The following is a 24,282-nucleotide window of genomic DNA, read 5'->3' as shown; positions in this document are numbered from 1 at the left end:
ACAGCTGGCTGTCTTCCTTACTCCCGCCATCAAGCTCTCAGTTCCCCTGCTGCTGGGCCTCCCGAAGCCCTCTAGTCAAACACGGGACATTCTGGGGCTGTCCCTCTCAGCGTGCCCTGTGTCCCGGGCCCACTGCATGCCTGCCTCGTTGGCTACCAAGCCTGCCCTCTCTGGGCCACTCCCTTGCCGCCCGGACGACTGTCCTGCAGGGTGTCGGCACCACAGGCTCCTGCACACCTGTGGCCCCAGAACCCCTACATGTTCCTGCTTTGATCCTGACTTTCCAGTTCACAGCCTTCCCTCTCCACCCCTTCTGTGGCTGAGTCTTTGTGTCCCTTTTTGCCCTAATTCTCTCTGGGGTGGGGGCGGGGTGCTATGCTCACCACAAAGCCCTGCATGTGCGCTCTGAGAAGCTCATCTTAGACATCTGTGTGGGACTAGGGTGCCCGCTCTTGGCCTCATCTGCTGCCTAAATCTGATCACCACAGTATCTCTTCCTCCCTCCGTGTGTGTGGCACACGTCTGCCTTCCCTCTTCACCCTTGCCAGCACCCCCATGCAGCAGCTCCTGGGATCCAGCATCTACCCCTCACCTTCCCAACACCCTTCTCACATGGAACCAGGGGACACAGCCTGCACAGTGCAGCGGTCTTGGGCTTGCTAAGGTCTCTTAGCCTGGGGTGACAGATTGAAGGAGCACTCTCTGCCTTGGGAGTAGACTGACTGCTCCCTGGCATGTGGGGCTGGGCGGACTGAGCTGGAGATCCCTGGACAGGGCAGGCTGCTGGCTTCCTGGGAGTTCAGGCCCAGGGAGGAGAGGCAGCTAAGGTAGGAGGAGGGTCTGCTGCGAAGAGACCTCGTTACAGACCCTAAGGTGGAACATGAGACAGGTTTCTGGTGGTGATCCCACTGTGTTAGCTCAAGTAGACATGTCTGGAGGGGAAATCAGGTCAGGGAGGCCTATGTGACATTTCTCAGCCTAAAGATCAAGCACGTGTACCCTTCAGCTTTGAAGTCCTTGCAGTGGTGGACTTTGTGGCCCTTATCACAGCTGGTATTGGGTACTCTGGCTGCTATCTTAATGTGTTTGCGGAGCAGCCCCAAGTCAGGGGGTCATCTCTGTAGCCCGGGCTTCCAGCCAGAGAGAACCCTGTACCCTCTATAAAAAGCTGTGGGGATGAGTACTGGCTCCAGCAGTGGCCAGCCCGCGGTGTCCAGGATGAGGTGTCTCGTGGTGCTACTTGCAGTCCTCGCCCTCTCCCAGGGCAGTAGGGTCACCAGGTGGGTGTCAGGCCCCAGGGGAGGGAAAGGGCATCACTCGCACCTGCTCTGGGTGGGTCTCTCTCCTGGCCTCCCACAGTCACCCCCACGGAATCTTCAGAGGCCATGCATGCTGCAGGTCCCCAGGAAACGCACTCTGTCAATCCTGCCTTTGCATTTGGGACCTTTCCCTCTAAGTGTGCTCCTGCCACTGCAGGGGGGCGGGGGCGGTGAACAAGAACACAGGGTCAGATGGGCAGCCTGGGATATTAAGGGCATGGCTTCTAGAGTCAAACTGCCTGTGGTTTGATCCCCAGCTGCATCACTAACCTGACTATCTGTGCCCTGTTTCCTCTTCCACTGTGAAATTAGGATAACAGAAAGCATCCATCTTACAGGCTAGTCCTGAGGAGTGCACGAGTGGGTGTTTGTAAAATGCTTTGCACAGTGCTTAGCACATGATAAGAGCTATGTTTGTGTTTCTCAACCAAAATAAAGTTCTCTGGGTGAGATTCCCAATTTCTACTCCAATATTAATAACTGATATTTCCTTTTTTGATAATTTTTTAAATGATTTTTTAAAAAAGTAATCTCTATACCCATCATGGGGCTCGAACTCACGACCCAGAGATCAGGAGTCACATCCTCTGCCGACTGACTCAGCCAGGCACCCCGTAACTGATATTTCTGGAGCTGCTTGCTACTAGGTGCCACTAATCCTCCTGGATTAGGTAGACATTATTGTTTGCATTTTCCAGATGAGGAAGCTGTTGTTTAGGGAGGGTCCCTGAGCTGCCCAAGGCCCATGGTTCATGCTGGAGGAGTTAGGTCTTGGTCCCAAGGGGACCTATGCTCTTGCCACAAAATCATGCTATTTCCTGTTCCCAGGCTCGAGCCCTAGTGGCTCCTCAAGCCCTGAGCCTGGGGAGACCTGAATCCATCCCTGGGAAGCTGGATCCCTCAAAAGGGACCAGGGTGTCTTTGACCAGTCAGAGCTCCTTACAGTCTTGAAAGTGAAGTTCTGTTGAGTGCCAGGCATTGGGTGCCAGTCTCAGTGCAGGGACTGAGGGCAGCACCAGAGGAGCATGGTTTCCATGGTGATGGGACTTCCTGGCTCTTGGCTGGGAAGTGGGCCAGCATCCCTCTGAGGGAGGCTCCCTGGGGCCCTGTGCTGGACACAGCAGCGAGGCGGAGAGGCGGCTACCTCTGTGGGAGTCCCAGGCATCCCACGAGTGGATCCTGAGCTGAGCAGGAGCAGGAGCCAAGCAAGTAGAACACAGAGGGGCCTGGACACGGGGACACAGGAAAGGGTGACTGTAGGATTGGTTCTGGGAGTCTCCTTCCTTTCTGGCTTGTGTCTTCTTATATCAGAGACAAAGGCTGGGAAATGTCTCAAGGACCTTTTATTTCTGTTGGGTCCTGGCTGAAGTCACACTTGAGGGCTGGGGAAGAAAGGCACCAGAGGAGAGCCCATAAATCACACGCAGGGCTTCTCCATAGGGGACCCGTCTGGGGTGTGAACCCCACAAGAACACCCATTTTCTTTGAGGGTCTTACAGCTGCTGCCATTTGATCGCTCTCCAAGCACGTTCATAGCTGCGGTCTCCACTTGTCCTTCAGTCAGCCCCACGGAGGAGGAGGACCCCGTGGCCCTTGGAACTGGGGGGTCGTGCGGGATTGGCAGCCTACATTCCTTCAACCTACAGAAGGGGGCGCTAGGCGCCAGAGAGGTGAAGCTACAAGCTTGGTCAAAAGCAGGGCTGGAGAGTGGCTGGAAAGGAAGGAGGTTGCCCATTTTGCAGAGGTGAAGCTGGAGCTCAGAGGGCTTTGGGGGGCTACCCAGGATGCCACAGCCTCCGCTGGTTTCCCTCTCGATTCTCTTCCCTTGATTTGCTTCCACCGTCCAACATCTAAACTCTGTTAGAAGCTCCCGAGGACCACACTCTGTCCTGAGACCCTTTGAAGAATTTCCACGCTACCCAGAGAGCTGGTCACAGGGGCCACAAGGAGGGAGCGTTTCCACAGCATGGAGCAGCATCGGGGGGACGCCACCCCTCTCCAGGCCACGTGCTCCCAGACGGCAGACACCGTACCCCTGTGCCCACACGGTGTCCGGTGTCCGGCCTGCAGGAGGCAGGCTGCAAGGATTCAGAGACCTGAAGGAATGCTATTGTATCTCTCAGACCTCGGAGTTGCAAAACTCATTAGTAGGCTATCAATTAAATTAAATCTCCACCAACTTAATGAAAAGAGAAAGGACTAGGGACTGTCAGAGCGCATTGTGGTTAGTAAGGGGGAGCCCGGAACTGCGGCACTTCTGGGCACTTCTCGGAGGCCGGGCAGCCCTGAGGAGAAGCCCACCAGCATCATGAACTCTTCCCTGTCTCCTCAGGGTCCCTCTGCACAAAGGCAAGTCGCTGAGAAAGGCCCTGAAGGAGCATGGGCTCCTAGAGGACTTCCTGAAGAAACACCCGTATGCCATCAGCAGGAAGTACTCAAATTTAGAGAAGGTGGCCAGCGAGCCCTTGGCCAACTACCTGGACGTAAGTGGCTCTGCTCTCTCTGTGTGAGGGGGACCCCCGGCCCCTGCCTCTTTCCTCTTCTAGGATTCATGGAGCCCCGTGGGCTGTGGAGGCCACCCCCATGCCCCTCAGGCAGCTCTGCACTGGGCCAGCAGACCCAGCAAAGGCAAGGCTCTGAATGTCACCACCAGCAGGGTCTGAGCTCAGGTGACCTGCAGACGACGTCCCTGGGGGCACATAATCTGCTCCCCTGTGCACCACATGCCTGGCTTTCCCAGCCCGGGGGACCCATGTCTTAGTCTGGGCTCAGCAGGGATGGGGTACCAGTGCCCATCTGCGGCCACCAGGACCCGTCAGGGATGTGGCCTCTTCCTCTCTGGAGCCTGTCGCCCCCTCATCTGTCACTCTCGCAGTAGACAGGCAGCCTTGTCTCTCCTGTGCTCCTTCCTTCATCTAGGTCATGCTCACCCCTGCCCCAGCCCTAGTTCTGACATGGGGAGGTGGGCAAGGAGGCATGGTAGGGACAGCTTGGGTCAGGACTTGGGGTCTGTACCTCGCTGGTGCCCCATCTCTGAGTCCCTGCCAGGGGCTGGGGGGGGGGTACCAGTCTTCCTACCAGGAAGGGCTTATGTTTTGATCTAATGTCTGCCTCTGAGGCTGAGACAGCCGTGGTTGTAGTGCTTGTGGGAGAGGCGGATAAGCGCAGCGGGTCGGAAGCCCCGGGTGGTGGGGTGGGGGGGGGTTGGGAGGACCCTCCCCAGCGATCCTCATTCCCCCCCTTCTCCTTTGCTCCGTGCCAAGCATTGATCCTTATCCCTTTGCTGTCCTTCCCGCCCGCCCCACTGCTATCTGTCCCCAGTGTCAGTACTTCGGGAGGATCTCCATCGGGACCCCACCCCAGGAATTCACCGTGGTGTTTGACACTGGCTCCTCCGACCTCTGGGTGCCCTCTGTCTACTGCAAGAGTACTGCTTGCCGTGAGTGAGCTCCCTGGCAGCCCCCAGGCCCGGAGCCCGGGACTCTGCAGCCCGTGTGGTGAGGGGGGAGGTCGAGCTCCCTAGGAGCCTAAGAGTCCGTGAATCTCAGTGATGTCCACAATGACTAAGGAGGCCCGGCACCTTTGGAGAAAGGATGGTAAACGTCCCACGCAGAGATGGGGTCAGGCTTCACGCTTCAAGTGCCAGAAGCCAAAGTCAGATGTGGGTCGCTGGATTCTGGCTGCAGCAGGGGCTCCACTGGGGGCTTTGGACAAGGCGTTGGGTCTGCTGGAAACAGGGAGAGGCTTTGCTTACATTCTGGCCACCACTCGAGTTGTGGGGTGCTGGGGAGAACGTGGGTACAGGAGAGCTTGCTTTGACATTTCCAGCCTCCTGATTGTGTCCCATCTCCTCGCTCACCCCTTCCAACTGCCCACAGATGGAGAAGGGGTGCAAATCAGGTGCTTAATGCATAAAGCACCAGCTAGAAATTAGGAGCACTTAGGCTATTTATTTATTTATTTATTTATTTTATTCATTTGAGAAAGAGAGAGAGTACAAGAGAAAGAACAGAGCACAAGTGAGCAGGGGAGAGGGGACAGAGGGAGAGGGAGAAGCAGACTCCCCACTGAGCAGAGAGCCAGCCGCCTGCCGTGGGGCTGGAGCCCAGGGACTCCAGGTCATGGCCTGAACCCAAGCAGATGCTCAACCGACTGAGCCACCCAGGCGCCCTGGTATTTACTTATTGAGTCTTTATGAGGAGCCCAGGCAAGCAGCTGACCCTCCTGGGTCTTTGGGTTTCCTTCCTATAAAATGGGACTACGTATGGTATGCCAGCGGGTGCTGGGGGAATAGAGGGCCAGGATCTGTTACTAATGATGAGTCGATGTTCAATACATGTAAATGATTTTATTTGATGCTTATGAATAATTGATTTCTTCAATAATCCTGGGAGATTGGTGCTCTTTTTATCTCCCTTTACCAGAGAAGGAAGCAGAGTTGAGAGAAGAAAAGGCTCTTGCCTAAGGTTACAGAGCTGGTAAGAGTAAGATGTCTATGGAAACCACAGGGACAGCTTGTTTTCTTTCTTGTTTTGTTTGGCAGCTACACAGGTAGCACTGGGTTCAGAGAGGTGGGCTGAGCAGCAAAGAATAATTTTCTTTACTAAACGTGGGGGATCAAGAGAGAATGTGTTGCTTATTTACAGCAGGAAGGGTTGGTATTTAGACCATATTCTTACAAGGCCTAGTGAGGTCTCAGCCCTGGCCGGCACTGTCAGGGGCAAGGAGACTATGGGCCTCGCTAACACTGGGTCTGTGTTTCAGAAAGCCATCACCGCTTCGACCCAGCCAAGTCCTCCACCTTCCAGAACCTGAACGAGCCCCTGTCCATCCAGTACGGCACGGGCAGCATGCAGGGCTTTCTGGGCCTTGATACCGTCACTGTGAGTGGGGCTTTGGGCCAGCCGGCGCTCACCCTTCCTTCCCCACTAGCTGCTCTGGGCCACCCAGACACGCAGGCTCTGGCCGGCTGCTCCCCAGCTGGGGCTGAGAAGCCCTTTGGGTCCTGTCCCTCCCTGACTGGGGGGCCTGGTGGGTAGGGATGCTGGGAGGGATCTCATCCACCCTCTTCTCCTCCCTCCTCTCCTTCCCATGCCAGCCATCACAGTCCCCCCGAGAGGCTTCTCCGTGCCCAGTTTCCATCTTCCCCATCCTTTGTCATCTGTCCTTGCCACAGTCCGTTCAGAATCCCGAGCCCGCGCCAGCACCGAACGCTTTGGTGTCATATGTGTGACCTCATTGTAAATTAGTTCTCAGGGAGGTAGTTTTCCCTATTGTGCAGATGAGGAAATTGAAGATCCCAGGAGTTGGTAACTTCCCCAAAGTCCCCAAGTTACACAGCGGTGCTGGGCGCTCTGTGACAGACCTATGCTTCCGACTCTCTGAGCAATGCTCTTGGCTTGACCTCACTCCTTCGCCCCAGATGGGCCATCGAGTGGCATCTTTCATGTCAGGGAGCGTCTGTGGCCCCTGAGCAAGGCTTCCTCTCCCTTCTGCCGCTCTGTGGCTTCTAAAGTAGTCAACACAGGGACAGGCACATAGTCAGTGCTCAGTACACATGAGCTTTCTGCTTTCCTTCCTCAGCCATTATCTTAAGAGCCAAGCAGCATCCCCTGGTGCTTATCACCTCTATCTTCCTTGAGTTCTTCCTGGGTCTGGCTGAAGGCTCTTTTGCTTTGAGCCCAAAGGGACACAGCTCTTCTCGGCTGACGGCCCTCTCCTCAGCCTCTTCCGTTGGCAAAGCAGGTGCCCACCCATCTCAGGCCTCCCCAGGGGTCAGCACCAGACCGTGGAGGTCCCAGACCACTGGCTGAGGTGGCCCAGCAGATAGGGCCCGGGAAGGCGAATCCCCTGCCTGAGCCATGGTGCACTGGGTGGCCCTCATTTGCCCACCTTGGGCAAGGGATGGGGGAGACAGCCATGGGGGTCTGGCCCCCCTCAGTGGGCCCACACGGCAATGAGGCCAAGTCGGGGCATGGGAGGAAGGGAAAGGTTGACGGGGGTGGGGGAGAGTGAGCAAGGGGTCAGAAGCCCGAGATGAGGGGTGAGAAGCAGGATCAGAAGGTGAGGGCGCTCTAGGACACTGGTGGGGGGTGGGGTGGGAGGCTGTGGAGGGTGGTAGCAAGGGGTGACGTGACTGGACGTCCATTTTCAAAGATCACTTTGGCTGCCTGCGTGGGGGACGGTTTGGTTATAAGGGGCCAGGTGGAAGCAGGCTCAGAATGGCCTGGTGGGCACATCGGCCTTCCCGGGCCGAGGGCAGATTAACAGGAGATGTGGAGGCAGCACTTCCTTAGCATCATGCCATTAACGTCCAACGGCCAAACATTTAGTAAGTGCTCGATACAGGTTCCGCATTAGTGAAACAGAGACCAACACTGCTGTCAGATGCAGGTGCTATTATTTCATTTAACAGGTGAGGAGATTGAGGCTCAGAGAGGTGCTCGTTCAGGGTCACACAGGCAGCACAGGACAGAGCAAGGACACATAGCCAGGGCTCTTAGATGCAAAGTGCGTGTATGTTCTTTCTGTCCGCGGTGCTGCCCACAGCTCTTTGCTGGCCAAGGGCCCCCGTGCCACTACCGAGGGGGCCGCAGGCTGGCAGGGGGCCTCAGAGCATCTCTCACCCCACCCCGTTCTTTGGGCTCACCCACCAACTTCTGTACCTTGAGCACTGCTGTCTTCACCCTTCCCTGGGTCCTCTCAAAACTGGACTCAAAACCACAGAGCAGGGCTGGGAAACAAGGGTTTTCTCTCTTGAGCTCCCCAGGGGCTGGGCCCCAGGGGCTGACCCGGATACTGGCCTGCCCCGGGATCTTCCTGCCTCTGGCCCAAGGAGGTCACTCTGCTTCTCTTGCGTCCCTTGCAGGTCTCCAGCATCGTGGACCCCCAGCAGACTGTGGGCCTGAGCACTCAGGAGCCTGGCAGCGTCTTTACCTACTCTGAGTTCGATGGCATCCTGGGGCTGGCCTACCCCTCTCTCGCCTCCCCGTACTCAGTGCCTGTGTTTGACAACATGATGCAGAATCACCTGGTGGCCCAAGACCTGTTCTCTGTGTATTTGTCCAGGTAGGAGCTATCCCCAGCCAGGGCAGACTTCCACGGCCTGGCAAGGTCTGAGGGATATCAGCCCCTTTGGGACATTGCAACTCAAGCCTGCTGGCCAGAACCCAAGCAAACCTCTCCTTGTTTCCAGGCAGACCCAACTTTTTTTTTTTTTTTTTTTTAAAGATTTTATTTATTTATTTGAGAGAGAGAGAAAAAGAGAGAGATCATAAACAGAGGAGAAGGGTAGAGGGAGAAGCAGCCTCCCCACTGAGCAGAGAGCCTGACACGGGGCTCCATCCCAGCACCCTGGGATCATGACCTGAGCTGAAGGCGGACGCTTAACCGACTGAGCCTCCCAGGGTTCCAGACCCAATGCCTTGTCCAAAGCCCCCAGCGGAGCCCCTGCTGCAGCCAGAATCCAGCTGACCCCCATCTGACTTTGACTTCTGGCACTTGAAGCGTGAAGCCTGACCCCATCTCTGCGTGGGCACGTTTACCATCTTTTCTCCCAAGGGGCCGGGCCTCCTTAGTCATTGTGGACATCACTGAGATTCACAGACTCTTAGGCTCCGAAGGAGTCGGACCTCCCCACTCACCACACGGGAAACAGGCCCGGGGGAGACATCACCCTGAACTGGTGCCTAAGTCACACCTGGAGCCCAGAGCTCCCTTCCCTTTCCTCTTTTTTTTTCCCTCCCCTCTCCTCCTGCCCCGTGATGGTGCAGCTCAGCTGAACAGAGGGGCAGGTGGCAGGATAGAGAGAAGCGTGCTGCCCTCAGGGGAAGGAGGGTGCTGGGGAACCGAGGTCAGGGGAAACCAGGCAAGGGGGCACTTGGTACACTCATGCGTTCATTCCCAAAGTGTTGGTGGGTGTGACTGTGCAGGTGCTGCGCCAGGAGACGGGGCTTCATCAGCAAACAAGGCAGACTGGGAGTCCACTGTCTAGCAGGCGAGGCAGACGACACGCAATTACACAATTATGCTTAGGGCTGAGGGCAGGTCGGGGCTCAGGGAAGGCTTGGCGGTGACAGGGGAGCCCAGTCTAACGGGGGTGGGCGTGCTGGGTGGCGGGGGAAGCTTCGCTGAGGCTCGGGGTGGCGATCCAGGTGAGGCAGGGAGGACAGCGTGTGCTAGGCCCGCGGGTGCGACAGGGCAGCCTCGCCAAGCCGGGGGGTCAGAATGCTGCAACACGCCTTTCCTTGGTTTCAGGAATGGCCAGGGGAGCATGCTGACGCTGGGAGCCATCGACCCGACCTACTACACAGGTGCCCTGCACTGGGTGCCCGTGACCGTGGAGGAGTACTGGCAGTTCACCGTGGACAGGTGAGTGCGCTGCAGCCGCCTCCGGGTGGGGGGCTGCGAGGGCCCGGGATCAGCCCGTGAGCCCTGGGAGCTCATGAGCCTGTCACATCAACTCAGAGTTAGACACTTCCAAGGCCAGTGACCTTTGTCAGTGAGGACGCTGACACTGGGACGTTTCCTGCTGCTCTGCTAATAGGAGCCCGGTACTGACCAGGCCCTACTGCCTGAAGGCATTGTGGTGACTGATATCGGGGCTGTTCTCGTTCATTCCTCACTGAAACCCTAGGGGGTGGGTGCCACACTAGTATCCTCACTTTATAATTTACTAACATCAAGTCTGAACCTCGTGACCATCGAGGAAGTCAAGGAAAGAGTTGCTAGCATACCTGTCTTGTGTCTGAGAAGCCCGAGTCCGGGCAGGTTGGTGACTCGCCCAAGACCTGCAGCAAGTGAACGGCAGGGAGAGGACTTGAAGCCAGATCTTTAGGCAACTAGGGCCAATCAGTGCCAATATCTGGAGACCATGTAATTCTGTTTCTATTTTCTGTGGGTTTTGCTGATTCTTGTTTACATTATCATATCTCGGTCTGTACTTGGTTTTCTCTGTATCCAAAATTGTATTTGAAAAATTGTTTGTAAGTACTCATTTCACCCCTTAGTGCACACAACTTTGCTGGGTTTTAAAAAAAGATTTATTTATTTATTTGAGGAGTGAGCTGGGGGAGGGGCAGGGTCTCTTAAACAGACTCCTTGCCCAGCACGGAGCCCAACTCAGGGCTCGATCCCAAGATCACAACCCGAGCTGAAACCAAGAGTCAGATGTTTAAATGGCCTGTGCCACCACCCAAGTACCCATGACTTTGTTGTTCTATTGAAGTTTCTGTCCCATGGAAGGTGGGACAGCCTTGATTTAGCCACTGACTTGTAAGTAAATGGTTTTAGGTCTTTTCTCTGAGCTCAGCAAGTTTTGGGGACTCTAGGAAGGAGCCCAAGGGAAAGGTCCAGCCTTTTCTCCCTGCCTGAGGATCCTGGCGAGGGAGGATGGGGGGGCCAGGGAGGGCAGGCTGCATGCTGGACGCACTGTGAAGCTGTCCTGTTTCCACTCTGCAGTGTTACTGTCAATGGCGTGGTGGTGGCCTGTGATGGTGGCTGTCAGGCCATCTTGGACACAGGCACCTCCATGCTGGTTGGGCCCAACAGCGACATCCTCAACATCCAGTCAGCCATTGGAGCCACACAGGACCAATATGGGATGGTGAGGCCTGGCCCATTTCCCTGGAGGGGCTGAGATTTCTCAGGAGGCCTTCACAGTGGTCTTCTAGCTTGGCACATCATTGCTGTCAGAGCTCTCGTGTCTCATGCAGAGGCTGAGGTCTGGCCTCCCGTCCCCCAGGAGGATCGTGCATCCCTGACTCTGCTATACCCCCTTACTCCTCCTCTACCCACGGGTCTCCTTGCCTCCTCCCTGACAGCTAAGTGCTCCAGGGTCCTGGGGAGGTCTGGCTGAGCCTGGAGAAAACTCGGAGGCCCATCCTCCTTTATCTCAAGCTGGAGTGTGTTCCTGCACTGGCTGACAGCAGGTCCCTCTCAGTGTAACTCTTCTGAGGCCTGGGGGTCTCCCTAGAGTCCTCTGAGTGGGCAGGCCCTCCCACCCCTTGGCTCCAGTGCAGAGGAAGGGGTCCTGGGTTGGCCCTTCTCTGGCCTCACCCAGCCCCATCAGATCCACCGTCCATCTAAGATGACCTTCTTCTGGTCTAGTTTGACATCAACTGCGGGAACCTGGGCAGCATGCCTTCGGTGGTCTTTGAGATCCACGGCAGAAAGTACCCACTGCCCCCGTCTGCCTACACCAGCCAGGTAGGAGTTCTCAGGAGAAGAAGCCTGGGTCCACCTAGCACCCCTCCACTCTCCTGGCACGTCAGCCAGTTGTAAAGTGGCGGGGCCCCAAGGGAAAATGGAGGAAGTGCATTCATCCCCTTCTGAGTGGGCCTCCCTCACGGCCGATACAGCTCCATCCTGGGAGAAGCGGGGCAGAATGAAAGTAGAGAGCCCCGCAGCCTGAGGGAGGGTTGGGTTGGCAGGACCACAGCCCGCTCCCTGTGGGAACTGCATCCACCGCTCCAGCTTCTAAGCCCAATGGCCTGCAGCATGCAGCATTGTCTAGGATTTTTGTAGGTAGCCTGGGCTTCGGGACCCGGCCCTTAGCCCTCCTCACCCACTGGCCTCAGCTTTGACCCAGCCCTGAGTACACACAAGGGGCAAGGCCTCAGGCCCCTGGGCCTGGTCTGGCTGGTCATCAGGGCAGTAGGTGCTGAGTGGAAGGGGGGTGCTAGAGAGGACAAGTGAGGAGGAGTGGGGTGAGGGGACCCCACTGAGTAACCTTACATGAAGTCACTTGATTTTCTGAGTATCAATTTCTTCATCTTTTGAGTGGGATGAATCTGATCCTTGTCTGCTTCCCTCGGAAGGTGATTTCAAGGATGAAAGAAAATACGAGCTGAGAGAGGGACTGTGGGGTGTGGTAGGGGGAGGCCCACCGTCAGACACAGTGACCTGCCTCGGGCTTAGCTGCATCTCTGCCTCGCCTTTCCCAGGATATGGGCTTCTGCTCCAGTGGCTTCCAGGGTGAAGGCGATTCCCAGCTGTGGATCCTGGGGGATGTCTTCATCCGGGAGTATTACAGCGTCTTTGACAGAGTTAACAACCGCCTGGGGCTGGCCAAGGCCATCTGATGGCACTGCTGACCATGGACCACGCATGCATATCCCAAACACGCATGTGTGCGTGCACAAACACACACACGTGTGCACTTATAGATCAGGTTTTCAGGCACACGGTTCAATAAATACCATATCTCTGCAAAGTGTGGCTTCTGTGGGGCCAAAGCCCTGCGCCGTTATGAGGGTGGGGACTGACTGTACCGCGGCTCTGACTGCAGCGGGGCAACGTGGCTGGGAAACGTTGGTGGGTGGAGACTTTTGCAAGGGAATTGGTCACTTCAAGCTTAGGTCAGGTAAAAGCGAGACTTGCCTTTCTGGTCTCCCACTCGAGATCTTTCTCGGGGAAAGGGTGCAGTAGGAGAGACCTTGGCAGGTTGAGGCTTGTACCTGGGGAGGAAGGCATTGGGGTGTGGGGCTGGGAAGAGAATGTGGCCCAGGGAGAGGAAAGCTCTAGGTCTATTAAGGAAAGAGCTTCGGGGCATTTTGGGAACACAGTGGAATGGGCAGGAGGCATCTGGGAAGGCCTAAGGGTCCTGAGGCTGCCATTAACCTTGTGGAAGAACCACAGCTGAGAGCTCCGTCCTCAATCCTAGATGCCCCGAACCTGACTCCCGGCACATGGAGAGTGGCTCCACCGCTGGGTAGATCCGCCTTCAAGGGCTCTCAGAGGCTGTGACTCAGAGCAGCAACCAGGGCTCAGTGAGGACTCCTAGCTCTCAGGGGGAATCCTTAGCGCTGGGCTGGGTGGGGGGGGACCCCTTAGAGCTCAACAGGGACCCCTAGTGCTCAGGGGGGACCCCTAGCTCTCACTGAGGACCTCTATTGCCCAGCCACGACTCTCTAGTGCTCAATGAGGGAAGGACCCCCTAGGGCTCAATGAAGACCCCTAGGGCTCAGCGAGGACCTTAGTGCTCAGGGTGGACCCTATAGCTCTCAGTGAAGACCCCTAGTGCTCAGGGGGACCCCTAGTCCTCAGTAGAGACCCCTAGGGCTCAGGGGGACCCCTAGCGCTCAAGGGGACTTCTAGGGCTCAGGGAGGACTCCTAAGTCCACCGCTGTCAGTGGACAGACCACTCCTGCCCCCAGGTCCCTGCAGTTCTTTCCGAAGGGGAGAGGCCACATGGGGAATGCAGACCAGAGAGTTAGAACAGAGGGGGCCAGGTGGATTTCAGAGGTTGTCCCAGGTATGCTACCTTGAGGCCCCATGGGGGTCAAGCAAACAAGCTTCTTGGGGGTGGGGATTTCAGTGCTTGGAACCCCCTTGGCGGGCTCCCTGGACAGTGCTCAGCTGAGCTGCACACATTTGCTTCCTTGACACTCCTTCCTTTTCCTTTGTGCCCCGGCCCTTGGCAGTCTCCCAGCATAATTGATCAGGCTTCTGTTTTCTAAACAACAGCCAGTCTGGCCCCTAATTTTGTGATTGGGCTTCAAGTCACACCTTTATAGTGGCTGAACTCTCAGAAGGCTTGGAAAGGTGGCTGGGACCAGGTTCATACCTAGCCCCCACCCCCCCTTCCTGACCACGTTTGCCCTGCAAACAGCTGGGGCGCAGGTGAGTCATGTAAGCAGCAGTTCCAGAGAAGGAGCTTGAAGCTACAGATCTGGCCATGACATTTGACCAAGGAGATTGTCCTTTAGGAAGAGAAGAGGGGGAGGAGCTTCCAGCAGAAGCTGCTGAGGGGGTCCTGGGGAACCCTGCCCGGGGGCTCCTCTTGGGGTCCTTCTAGGCTGTATGCAAAGATAAACAAGGTGAGGGGCGCAGGGCAGTGGAGGTGCTGTCCCCAGGGCCTTCCTGGGTCTGTGGCTGAGCCCCCAGTGGCCTCGGGTAGGCAAGGAGCCGGGCTAAGCTGTGGGGGTGGGGTGGGGTGGGGGGGGTGGGAGTGCCTGCAGGAGGAAGAACTCAGGCTGCAGGTTCAGGTGAGCTGAGGAGCCTGGGGTGAGCTGGGCAGCGGCTCCAGGAGGGGGTTCAGAGTGAGGGCCTTGGTGCTTGGGTCTTACAGGGTCAAGGAGGACAGCATGGTGCCAGGGGACAAGTTCTGGCTTTGGGTGACTGCTCTAAGCCTCACTTTTCTTATCCAAGACCAATACTGCCTGTTTGCCAAGAAGGAGACAGAACTGGGCCACTTTCATTATTTTTAGGCTTCTTGTAGATTAAAAAAAGTGCCAAACAAGCTCACAAAAATTGTGTCATATTTCTGTGGTTTACACTTAGCAAATTGCATTTTAAACATCCAAATTTCCGGAAAGTCTATACTTGATGACTTTGATAAATAGGAAACTTGGACCGAGGGGCGCCCCCCCCAACAGCCCCCTGGCCCACTTGACCAGTGGAACTCCCGGACCCGAGAGCCCCGAGAGCGTGGAGGCGGCAAGGTGAGGCAGCCCCTCCCGGAATTTCTCGTGGCTGCAGAGGCCGCCTGCCCGCAGAGCTCTCCACACCCCAACCCCTTTGTCCAGTTTTTACTTGTCCTTCAAACCTCAGCTGCGTGCAAATCTCAGTGACTCTTACTGGTCTCACAAGGGGTTCCTGTCTACCTACTTCCCTCACTGGCTGGGCTCCCCAAGGACGACTCTGCGTCTTGCTATCTTGGGCGCCAAATTCGTGGCCTGTGCTCATCCAGTGTTACAGAGCCAGCGACTGAATGAAGCAGCGATGGGTGGGCGATGGGTCGGCGAGGGCCTCAAGAGGTGCTGCCTGCGGCCGGCCTTCCTCCTCCCCTTGGGTCTCACGCCCCTGCTCGGCATTCAGGCCTGCGCTGCACCTTCTCCCTCCTGTTGCTAAGCCCAGAACATGCCCCATTCTTTGCTGTCCCTGGGGAAGGACAATGAGGGAGAGAGAAGGTGGCCCAGCAGGCTCTGGGGTTTTAAGGTTCTGCAGGGGTGGGGGTGGGGGTGGGGGTGGGGTGGGCACGGGCCCCAGGGTGGGTTCTGCACCAGGCTCAGCTCTCTGAGGGGTCGTCCAGGTGATGCAGGGGCCTGGGAAGGGCTGTTGGCCCGCGGATGTGCCCGTGACAAGGGGCAAGGCAAGGCCCGTGGGGGGCTGTGACGCTGGCTCAGGTTCCCGTGAGGCTGGGCTGCTCCCTGCCCGCTGTCCCACCTGCACTGTGTTCCCCGGGAGAACCGGGTCAGGGAGGCCGCTGTCTGCCCAGCTGTCTGCTGCCCTGGCCACCGCCACCCCCTGGGCGCAAGCCTCCGGGCCCTTGTGCCTGCTGCTCCCTTGCCCAGCTACGCCTTCCGCTCTCCCTGACCTGTGAGTTGCTCCATGCTTCAAGATCAGCTCAAGTGTCCCCTGGGTGACATTCCACCCCACCAGACTTCTCTTTGGGCTTCCCGACTTGCTCGGCAGGCACCTTCACAACAGCTTCTCCTGTTGGAGTTACTCACTTGCACATGGGTCTCTGCAGAGCGTCTGCTGGAAAGCACGGGCCTTGGACCTCTCTGAGTCCTCAGCTCCCCGGGGAGTTCCTGGCACACCTGGAGGCTGAGTGAGCGCCCAAGGGTGGCTTGTGATTTGTGACATGAGCGGGCAAATCTATGACCAGGTAACATGAATCATGAGTTCTGAGAAACTTGAGTTCACAAAGACACGAGCGTGCACACATGTGGTGAGCACACACACATACACACACACGTGCACATGCACACGCAGGCACACGTGTGGCCAGCCCAGCGTCCCTCCTGGCCCCGGTGCACACGGTGCACACGCAGGCAGAGGCCTCAGCCGAGTCCTGTTTCCTGTCCCTGTCCCTCCCCTATCACTCAACTGCCTGCCAGTTCTTCTCATGCTAATGAGAGGAAGCTTTGGCCAGAGAGATGCTTGGAAAGGAAGCCTTTGAAATGGAAATGTTATGACAAAATGATGGATTGTTTTCTGAGCTGTGCAGTTGGTTTCTTGCTGGCAGCAGCACAAGGGAGGATATAACCCGCATGGGAGTGGTAGAGGTTGCCCCTTGTCAGGAAGCCCAAGGAGCAAGACAGGCAAGGGAGACACACACTCCAAGAGCAGGGAGCGGGTCCTGGGAATGTGGGCTGGGGGATGGCCTGGGCAGGGACAGGGGCTGGCCGGGCCACTGGCCCACGGCCCGATGGTGGCTGCTCCCCCTCTCCCGTGCCCCCACCCACCCTGGCCAGGGAATGCAGCAGCTTCCTGCTGAGAACAGGTCGGTCTGACCTGCCAGGCCGTACCTAGCACCCTGCAGACCTGGCCTCTGGGCCTTTGCTCAGGCCATTCCCTTTGCCTGAAGCCCTGTGCACTTTCTCCCACCTGTGAACTGCTCTTCATTCTTCAAGGCCAGCTTAAAAGTCACCTCCTCTGAGAAGACCCCTACTGCACACGATGCCCACCTCACCCAAGCCCTCCAAACCTCAGCAATACATGACCCCTGGCTGCTCGGTTGACGTGGGCTGATTAGAATGGTCACCTTTTATTAAAAAGTAGTTTTTGAGTATGTACTGTGTATGAAACTTTGTCCTATGCACCATGTCCCTCAATAAGCACGACAGAGGCAGCCTCTGCTCTCATGAAGCTTTGCGGGGTCATGGATGATGGAGATAGTACATGTGGTAACTGTGTAGGGTGTGGGAAGGCTTTGGGTACTGTGGGAGATAGGGGAGAGTGGTCACGAATGCCACGAGAACAGCATAGGCTTTAAAATGAGGGGGGCAAGAAGGCTCCCCAAGACCGAGGCATTTGAGCGAAGGCATGCAAGACGGGGTAAGGGCTGTGGATATGGAAGAGGGACAAGCGTTGTGGGTAGAGGAACTGTGGGTGAAGGTTAATCAGTACTTCACAAACAGAAGCTACCAGTAGAGAAATACGATACATGATTATTTGCTTACCTCTTACCTTTCTGAGATGACCCTTTGAGGGCAGGGGTCACATCTCAATCCTTTTGAATCCTTCACAGCGCTCAGTGTTCAGCGGATGCATGTTGAATGAATGAATAAACTTCCAAGCTGTCCTTTTTAAACCCCTGCGCCCGCCAGGGCTGCCCGGACTCAGCTCTTGTCCCCGAGCGCCCTCTATGGGCCTAAGTTAAACGCCAGCTCCGCACATCTTTATCCTGTACGTCTTCTCTCCACCCCAGGCCACCTTGGGTGGGGGTGGGGGACACAATGGCCAACCAAATCATAGAATTTACCGAGTGCCTACTAAGTCCAGGGCACAGTGCCGGCTTCTGCAGGAGGCACAGACACAGGGCCAGGGTCCCTGCCCTCAACCCCCTCCCTGGACCTCTTGGTGGCTAGCCTTTCCCTTCTCTGTTTGTTGGTATCCTCCCTCTCTGATCTGGCCAGGCGAGGATGTGCCTGCTGTGTGTGTGTGGGGGGGGGGGGGGGGGGGAGGGGGGCTTGGCGACAGCATTGGCCCTTCCAGATTGTCAGGACAGGACTTCCCCTCCAGAGGAGTTGCAGCCTGGGTCTGATGCACAAGGCACTCACTCCCTGGAGCCTGAGGGCTGGGGCCAGGGCCAGATGAGACGCAGGCCAACCAACGTGGTCTCCCCAGCTCTGGCTGCAAAATCGTGCCTCCTCCCGGAGGACTGCTCATGGCCCTGCCGCCTCCTCTGGGCTGGCGGTCTTGGTCTCTTCCACTCAACTCTGAAGGTCCATCTATAGGTACTGAGCTCCCCACCTTTTGTCCAATGGCCCCAGCCATGAAACCCAAGAGCCCCTTTCTTTCCCAGGGCTTTGTTTAGCACTGAGATCAGAATAACTGTGTCCTTAAAGCTTTATTTTTAGGACCTCTGAGAGGGAACAAGGAGCCTCCAGAGAGGCTGCTTCTGCGTTGGAGAGTGTCCCAGGCAAGGACCAGCCTCACCTTCTGCAGCTTTGAACTGTAGCCTGGGAAGTTCTGTAACCTAGGCCCTCCCATGGGAGTGCCAGATCTCAGCCACAGGGCCCGCATCAGCTCCCTGGGGAGCATTTCTCATCTGACAGCATCATTCATAGACAGGGAGTTCCCCTGGGACTCCCTGAGTCGCCTTGGAGGCCAGTCTCTGGGCCTTGGCTCCTGAGACAGTGAAGCGGCCGCCCCAAGCTGAAGCGATGCTTGAGCCAGAGCCCCATTATCTGGACGTAAGGCCCTGCTGGGTTTGCCTAATATGCAAAGAGCCAAGAATCCCCAACCGCTTTCCTGAGTCTGCACATTCCTGGGGCATGGCCACAGCCACTTGGGGGAGACACAGGCCAGTCAGGGGGACAGTGAGTCAGAACCTGAGAAACCAGGAACCATGGCCTTTGAGCTGAGCGTCACTCAGATGGACCCATGAGCAGGCTGGTGTGGGCTGCATGGATATTGTGGTCACTGGGTGGCCATGGGGCCAGGGATCTGGCCTGGGTTCCAAGGACTGGCTTAGACCTGTGCTGCCCACGGGGTGCTCCCTGGCAAAGGCTACTGGGCACTTGTGCCTGTCCCTCCCCCACGACCCCTTGCTCTCCCTGACCCCCTTGTCACCTGGTGTGGTGTCCCAGCCCCACTCAGGCTGCCGTACACATCACCACAGACCCGGCGGCTCAGACTCAGACCAGGCGGCTCAGATACAGGCATTTGTTTTTCATGGTCTTGGAGGCTGGAAGCCCAAGATCAAGGTGTTGGTGGGGCTGGTTTCTCCTGAGGCCTTGCTTCATGGCTTGCAGAGGGCGGCCTTCTGTGCACACACCCACCCCTCATGTCTCTTCCTCTTTTTATAAGGACACCAGTCATATCCAATCAGGTCTCCATCCTTATGACCTCACTTAAACTTAACTGCCTCTTTATTTTTTAAGGGTTTTATTTATTAGAGAGAGAGAGAGAGAGAGAACATAAGCAGGGGAGTGGCAGGCAGAGAGAGAGGGAGAAGCAGACTCCCGCTGAGCAGGGAGTGGGACTCAGGGCTGTCCCAGGACCCTGGGATCATGACCTGAGCCGAGGGGCAGATGCTTAACCCACTGAGCCAGCCAGGCGCCCCTTAACTGCCTCTTTATAGGCCCATCTCTAAATGCAGTCACACTGGGGATTACGACTTCAGCAGATCCATTTGGAGGGACAATTCAGTGGCTCACAAGTGGCATTCTGGGGGGGGGTGTCCTCCCTTCCCCACCGTGTCTGTCCATCGGGCCCCCCAAAGCAGTTTCTCCCCCCGAGGCTGCCGCTGCCCAGGCTGCTCGGGAACCTCCAGCTCATTCCGGGATTGGCCGGCCGAGGGGTGTGGGTTCCAGGTGGGATCCGCCTGTCTCCCCAGGTGAGGGCAGAGGAACACTGGAAGCACCAGAGCCAGAGGAAGCAGGGGGCTCACGTGGGGCGTCTTCTGCACGGCCGGCCGGGCCTGGTCGTTCTCTCCTGTGGTGGATTTACCCGATTTACCGATTTACCACATTTACCGAATGCCTAGCTCGAAGGGGTTTGAGGCCCAGCGGGGAGCGAAACACGAGGTCTGTGCCCCTAGAGTTTTGCCCGCTTGAGAGCTGTGGGCAGCTTTATCATGGCGATTTAGGCGGCGGGACCATGCTTGGCATCTCAAATATTCTGTCCTATTGTCCTCTCAGCTGGTTGCGGCATCCTCAAAAAGGCTGGTCCTCCCGAAATCACACTCCATCTGGCAGACCGTTTCTTTCACCAATGAGTGTCCCACTTTTTGGTCTAGAAGGTCTGGCCCCGTTCAGCCGGTGCTTCTGAGCCCCGGACGTGGGGCGGGTTCGAGGGAGCAAAGGGGAGGCCCGGACTCCGCGGACCCAGCCAGAGGCCCCGGGGCGGGGCGGGGGGGGGGGGGGGGGAGCGCCCTGTCGCTCACCGACCTGTCCCTTTCTGGGGGGGGGGCTCTCGGAGCACCCTAATCTTTGCACTAAGCATGGAGCTGCTCCAGACAGGCCACCTGGAGTTGGACAGCTTCTGGGCAACCTCAAAGGTCCCCCAGATGAGATGTGACCTTTATAATCCCAGCAGGGGTTGTTGGAGGGTCTGAGAGCCGAAGCCAGAGAGCAGCCGACAGCTGGGACAACTCGGGACAGCGGGGAGGGGGCCGCTCAGGCCCCAGGGAGACTCTGCCCTGCTGCAGGGCCCACCGGCCTGGCCCCCTGGAGAGGCAGCGTCCTTACCACTTGCCCTTGAGGCTTTTGGTGACTTGGACAATCCCCTAGGTCTGCTGGTGGGCAGCCCCCTGTGTGAGGCCCCGGAGCCGAGGACTCTCGCAACAGGATCCCAGGCGCTACAGGGGATGTCGGGGTGGGGGGACACCCCCACAGCCTTCCCTGATGAAATAAGACCCAATCCTCCAGGCTGGGCATTTCCAGAGGCTCTCGTTGGACAGCAGAGGCAGGACCTCTCAGGTGAGTCCCTTCCTCCTCCGGCAGGGGTTGGGGTTGGGGGTGGGTGTCTGGTAATCACCGATGCCATCTCCACCTGACTTCCCGAGGGGCTGCTCCCTTTAAATCTCTGGCCCACTGTGGGTACACTACTGTAGTGCACAGGCTCTGGGGGACTCCGATGGGGGCTAAACAAGAGCACATGTTTGTAGACAGCTGAGTTTGAGAGCTATGCTGTTGATCTACTCTGTGTCTTGGACAATTTCTTTTTTTCTTTTTTCTTTTTTAAAGATTTTAATTTATTTATTTATGAGAGAAAGAGAGAGAGAGAATGAGAGAGAAAATGCATAAGTAGGGGGCAGGGGCAGAGGGAGAGGGAGAAGCAGACTCCTCGCTGAGCAGGGAGCCCAAAGAAGGGTTCAATCCCAGGACCCTGAGATCATGACCTGAACCAAAGGCAGACGCTCTGCAGACTGGGCCACCCAGGGCCTCCAGCCGATTTCTTTATAACAGATACGATCAGTTTTCCTTGCCATGGCATCGAATTAGTGCAAATTTAGTGACTGGAAACAATGCAAAAGTATGATCTCATAGTTCTGGAGGTTGGAAGTCAGTGGACTAAATTAAGGTGTCAACAGGACTGCCTTCTTTGGGGGAGTTCTAGGGGAACATTTATGTTTTTGCTTTTTCCAGTGTCCACAGGCCGCTGGCATTCCTTGGCTGGGGGCCTCATCACTCCAATCTCTGCTTCCATTGGCTTATCTGACTGTGGCCTCTTCCGCCCTGGTGTAAGGGCCCTTGTGATTCCATTGGGCCCATCCACATAATCCAGGATCATCTCACCACCTTGAGATCCTTAACTTAGCCACATCTGCAAAGCCCTTTTTGCCACGTTAAGGCAATATATTCAAAAGTTTCAGGGATTAGGACATCTTTGAGGGGGCATTATTCTGTGTCTCACATCATCCTATTGCCCTTACTCTCAAGTGCATATCGAGCTCCGTTCCATGAGGTCCAGATCCAAGGGAAGGAGGTTCTAGTAGATGTGGGGGCTCTCCCTTCACCCGCCCAAGACTGTCCTCCTTGGACAACTGATCAAGAGTCCACTTCCCCTTATCCTCCAGGGGTGACTTTTCCCTATAGTTTTTGTAGGACAAGCTCATTAGAATACTATCATTACCCCTGACATTGGCACCCCAATCCACAGCAGGATGATCTCCTTATAAAAACTCAGCTGAGCACTAGGATGTCACAGCCAGATACTTGTCCTCTCAAATCCCATGCCCAGCCTACCAAACTTCATTGTCTTCTTCACTGAGAATTGTTTCTGTGAAGAGAGGGAGAATGTTTAGCTTATCAATGCCTAACTTGGGGAGAGGGCACCATTGTGGAGGAAAGGAAAGAAGGAGTGCCCTCCAAAACTTGGAACTGCCAATGTCTGGAGGCCCCTCTGAGGTCCCAGAGCTGGTCTTTGGGCCCCTCTGGGGACTAGACTTGATTTCAAGTGGTCCAGGAGCATGTGGTCATTGAAGCCAAGAGTCTGGGGAAGACAGTGCTACCTTGACACTGGGTTTGGGGAAAATAAATAGAAGGTCCTTGTTCTCACTGTAGGCTAGAACTGTGTGGAAATCCTTTCACTGAGAGGTGGGACTGTCTTGATATAGAAGCAAGTTTTTAAAAGTTGAGATAAATTTGAGGTTGTCAGATGGGGTTAATCTCTAACCCTGACATTCATTAGGCTCTGTGATCTTGACATTTGTGGGCCTCAGTTTTCTCAGCTGTCAAATGGGAATATAGGAACTACTCACTGAGGACAGTAATAAGGAAAGTGAAGAAATAGATGTGAAAGCGTTTTGTATGAAGGGGTATGCTACATGGGAATGTTATTGTTATTAAGGGAATGTGAGCAAACTGGGAAATATTCGACTGCAAGAGTCAAGGGACCAGGGGCAATTGCAGCTTGGGACATCCATACCCTGTGGCAGAAAACTGGGTGGTCACAGTGGTCCCGGAATTGAGCTGATGTGGGAAGCCTTATATTTTCCTGTGGTGAAAAAACCCACAGCCCTCTCCCCATGTGCTCCTCTTTTTTTAAGATTTTATTTATTTATTCATGAGACACACACACACACACACACACACACACACACAGAGGCAGAGACACAGGCAGAGGGAGAAGCAGGCTCCATGCACTGGGAGCCCGACATGGGACTCAATTCCGGGTCTCCAGGATCACGCCCTGGGCCAAAGGCAGGTGCCAAACTGCTGCGCCACCCAGGGATCCCTGCTCCTCTCATTCTGACCATCCCTTCCTCTGGACCAGCTCCACTTTGGTGAATAACGTGCTATGAAATGCTTTACCCTATGTTGGTCGACAGCCTTCCAAAATGGCTTCCAGGAATCCCTGCCTCCATGGATTTATTCACCTGTGTAATGCCTCCCCTTGAGTGTGGGCTGGATTTAGTACTACAAACAGAATACCCAACGTGATGGAGTACCACTTCCAAGGCTGTTTTGCAAAGACAAGCAACCCTCTCACTTGCTCACTCTGAGGAAGCAAGTCGCCCTGCTGCGGGCTACTCTTTGAAGATGGCAAGGAACTGGTGGTAGCCTCTAGCCAACAGCCAGAGGGCAACTGTCCCCCTCACTCCAACAGCCTTGGAGAAACCCAATCCTGCCTACAGTCATGTGAGGGAGCTGGAAGCTCCTGCGAAGGTGTTAGAAAGTCATGTGTGGGGCTGGAAGGTCACGTGTGGAGGCTAGCTGGTCCTCGAGGGGGCAGGAAGGTCATGTGAGGGGCTGGCAGGTCCTGCGAGGGGGCTGGAAGCAGATCCACTGGCTTGGAGCCTTAAGATCACTGCAGCACCAAATGACACGTTGTTCAGCTGCATGACAGCCCTGGAGCCAGTGGACCCAACCGAGCTGAGCCTGGATTCCTGACCCACAGAAACCATGAGACAATAAATGTATTTTTTAAACTGTTAGATTTTGGGGTAGTTTGTTATACAGCGATAGATAGCTCCTTGCACACTATTCAGCAAGAAGGCCTCGCAGTATTATTACACTTTTAATTTAGTGCATACACCTGAACACTTCCTCTGTGCCAGGCATGTGGTATCAGGGTTCTGACGCTAGGAGATGAACCAGACGTACCCCACTCTCCAGGAGCTCCCAGTGGATGGAGACGGGCACACATGGGGTGGGCAAGGTGAGATCAGAACAAGTTTCATGGAAGAAAGAGTGTTTGGAATGTTTTGGGGGATGGGAAGGATTTCAAAAGGCAGAAATAAGGTGAAGGGGGGGTGTGCACCTAGCCTGGGTGGCTCAGTCGATTAGGCATCTGACTCCTGGTTTCCCTCGGGTCACAACCTCAGGATGGTGAGAGGGAGGCCCACCTCGGGCTCCTTGCTCTCCAGGGAATCTGCTTAGGATTCTCTCCCCCACCCCCCACCCCCGCTCTCACTCTTTCTTGTTATCTCTCTGTGTCTTTAAAATAAATGAAAAAAATCTTAAAAAGAAAAAAAGAAGAAAGAAGGTAAAAGATATCACACGGGGGAAGGAACAGGGGTGGTTAAAAGTGTTCTCCAGCACGTGACACGGGGCTGCCCAGGGAG

The 24,282-nt window shown here is 56.0% G+C and overlaps 1 protein-coding gene across 1 annotated transcript; it reads left to right on the top strand.

The window, feature by feature from the left end:
- Positions 1-1,212: 1,212 nt before the first annotated feature.
- On the top strand, positions 1,213-12,525 carry LOC112918404 (chymosin-like). The gene is made up of 9 exons (XM_025996474.2): positions 1,213-1,280; positions 3,652-3,802; positions 4,641-4,758; positions 6,084-6,202; positions 8,188-8,387; positions 9,576-9,689; positions 10,779-10,923; positions 11,427-11,525; positions 12,263-12,525. Exons 1-9 carry the CDS (start codon positions 1,219-1,221, stop codon positions 12,398-12,400), a joined length of 1,146 nt encoding a protein of 381 aa, XP_025852259.1. The 5' UTR covers positions 1,213-1,218; the 3' UTR covers positions 12,401-12,525.
- Positions 12,526-24,282: the final 11,757 nt, after the last annotated feature.

Source organism: Vulpes vulpes, chromosome 3 (genome assembly GCF_048418805.1).
Source record: "Vulpes vulpes isolate BD-2025 chromosome 3, VulVul3, whole genome shotgun sequence".
Lineage (NCBI taxonomy): Eukaryota > Metazoa > Chordata > Mammalia > Carnivora > Canidae > Vulpes > Vulpes vulpes.
Note: the sequence above shows the minus strand (reverse complement) of the source record. Positions and strands in the feature narration are given on the sequence as shown.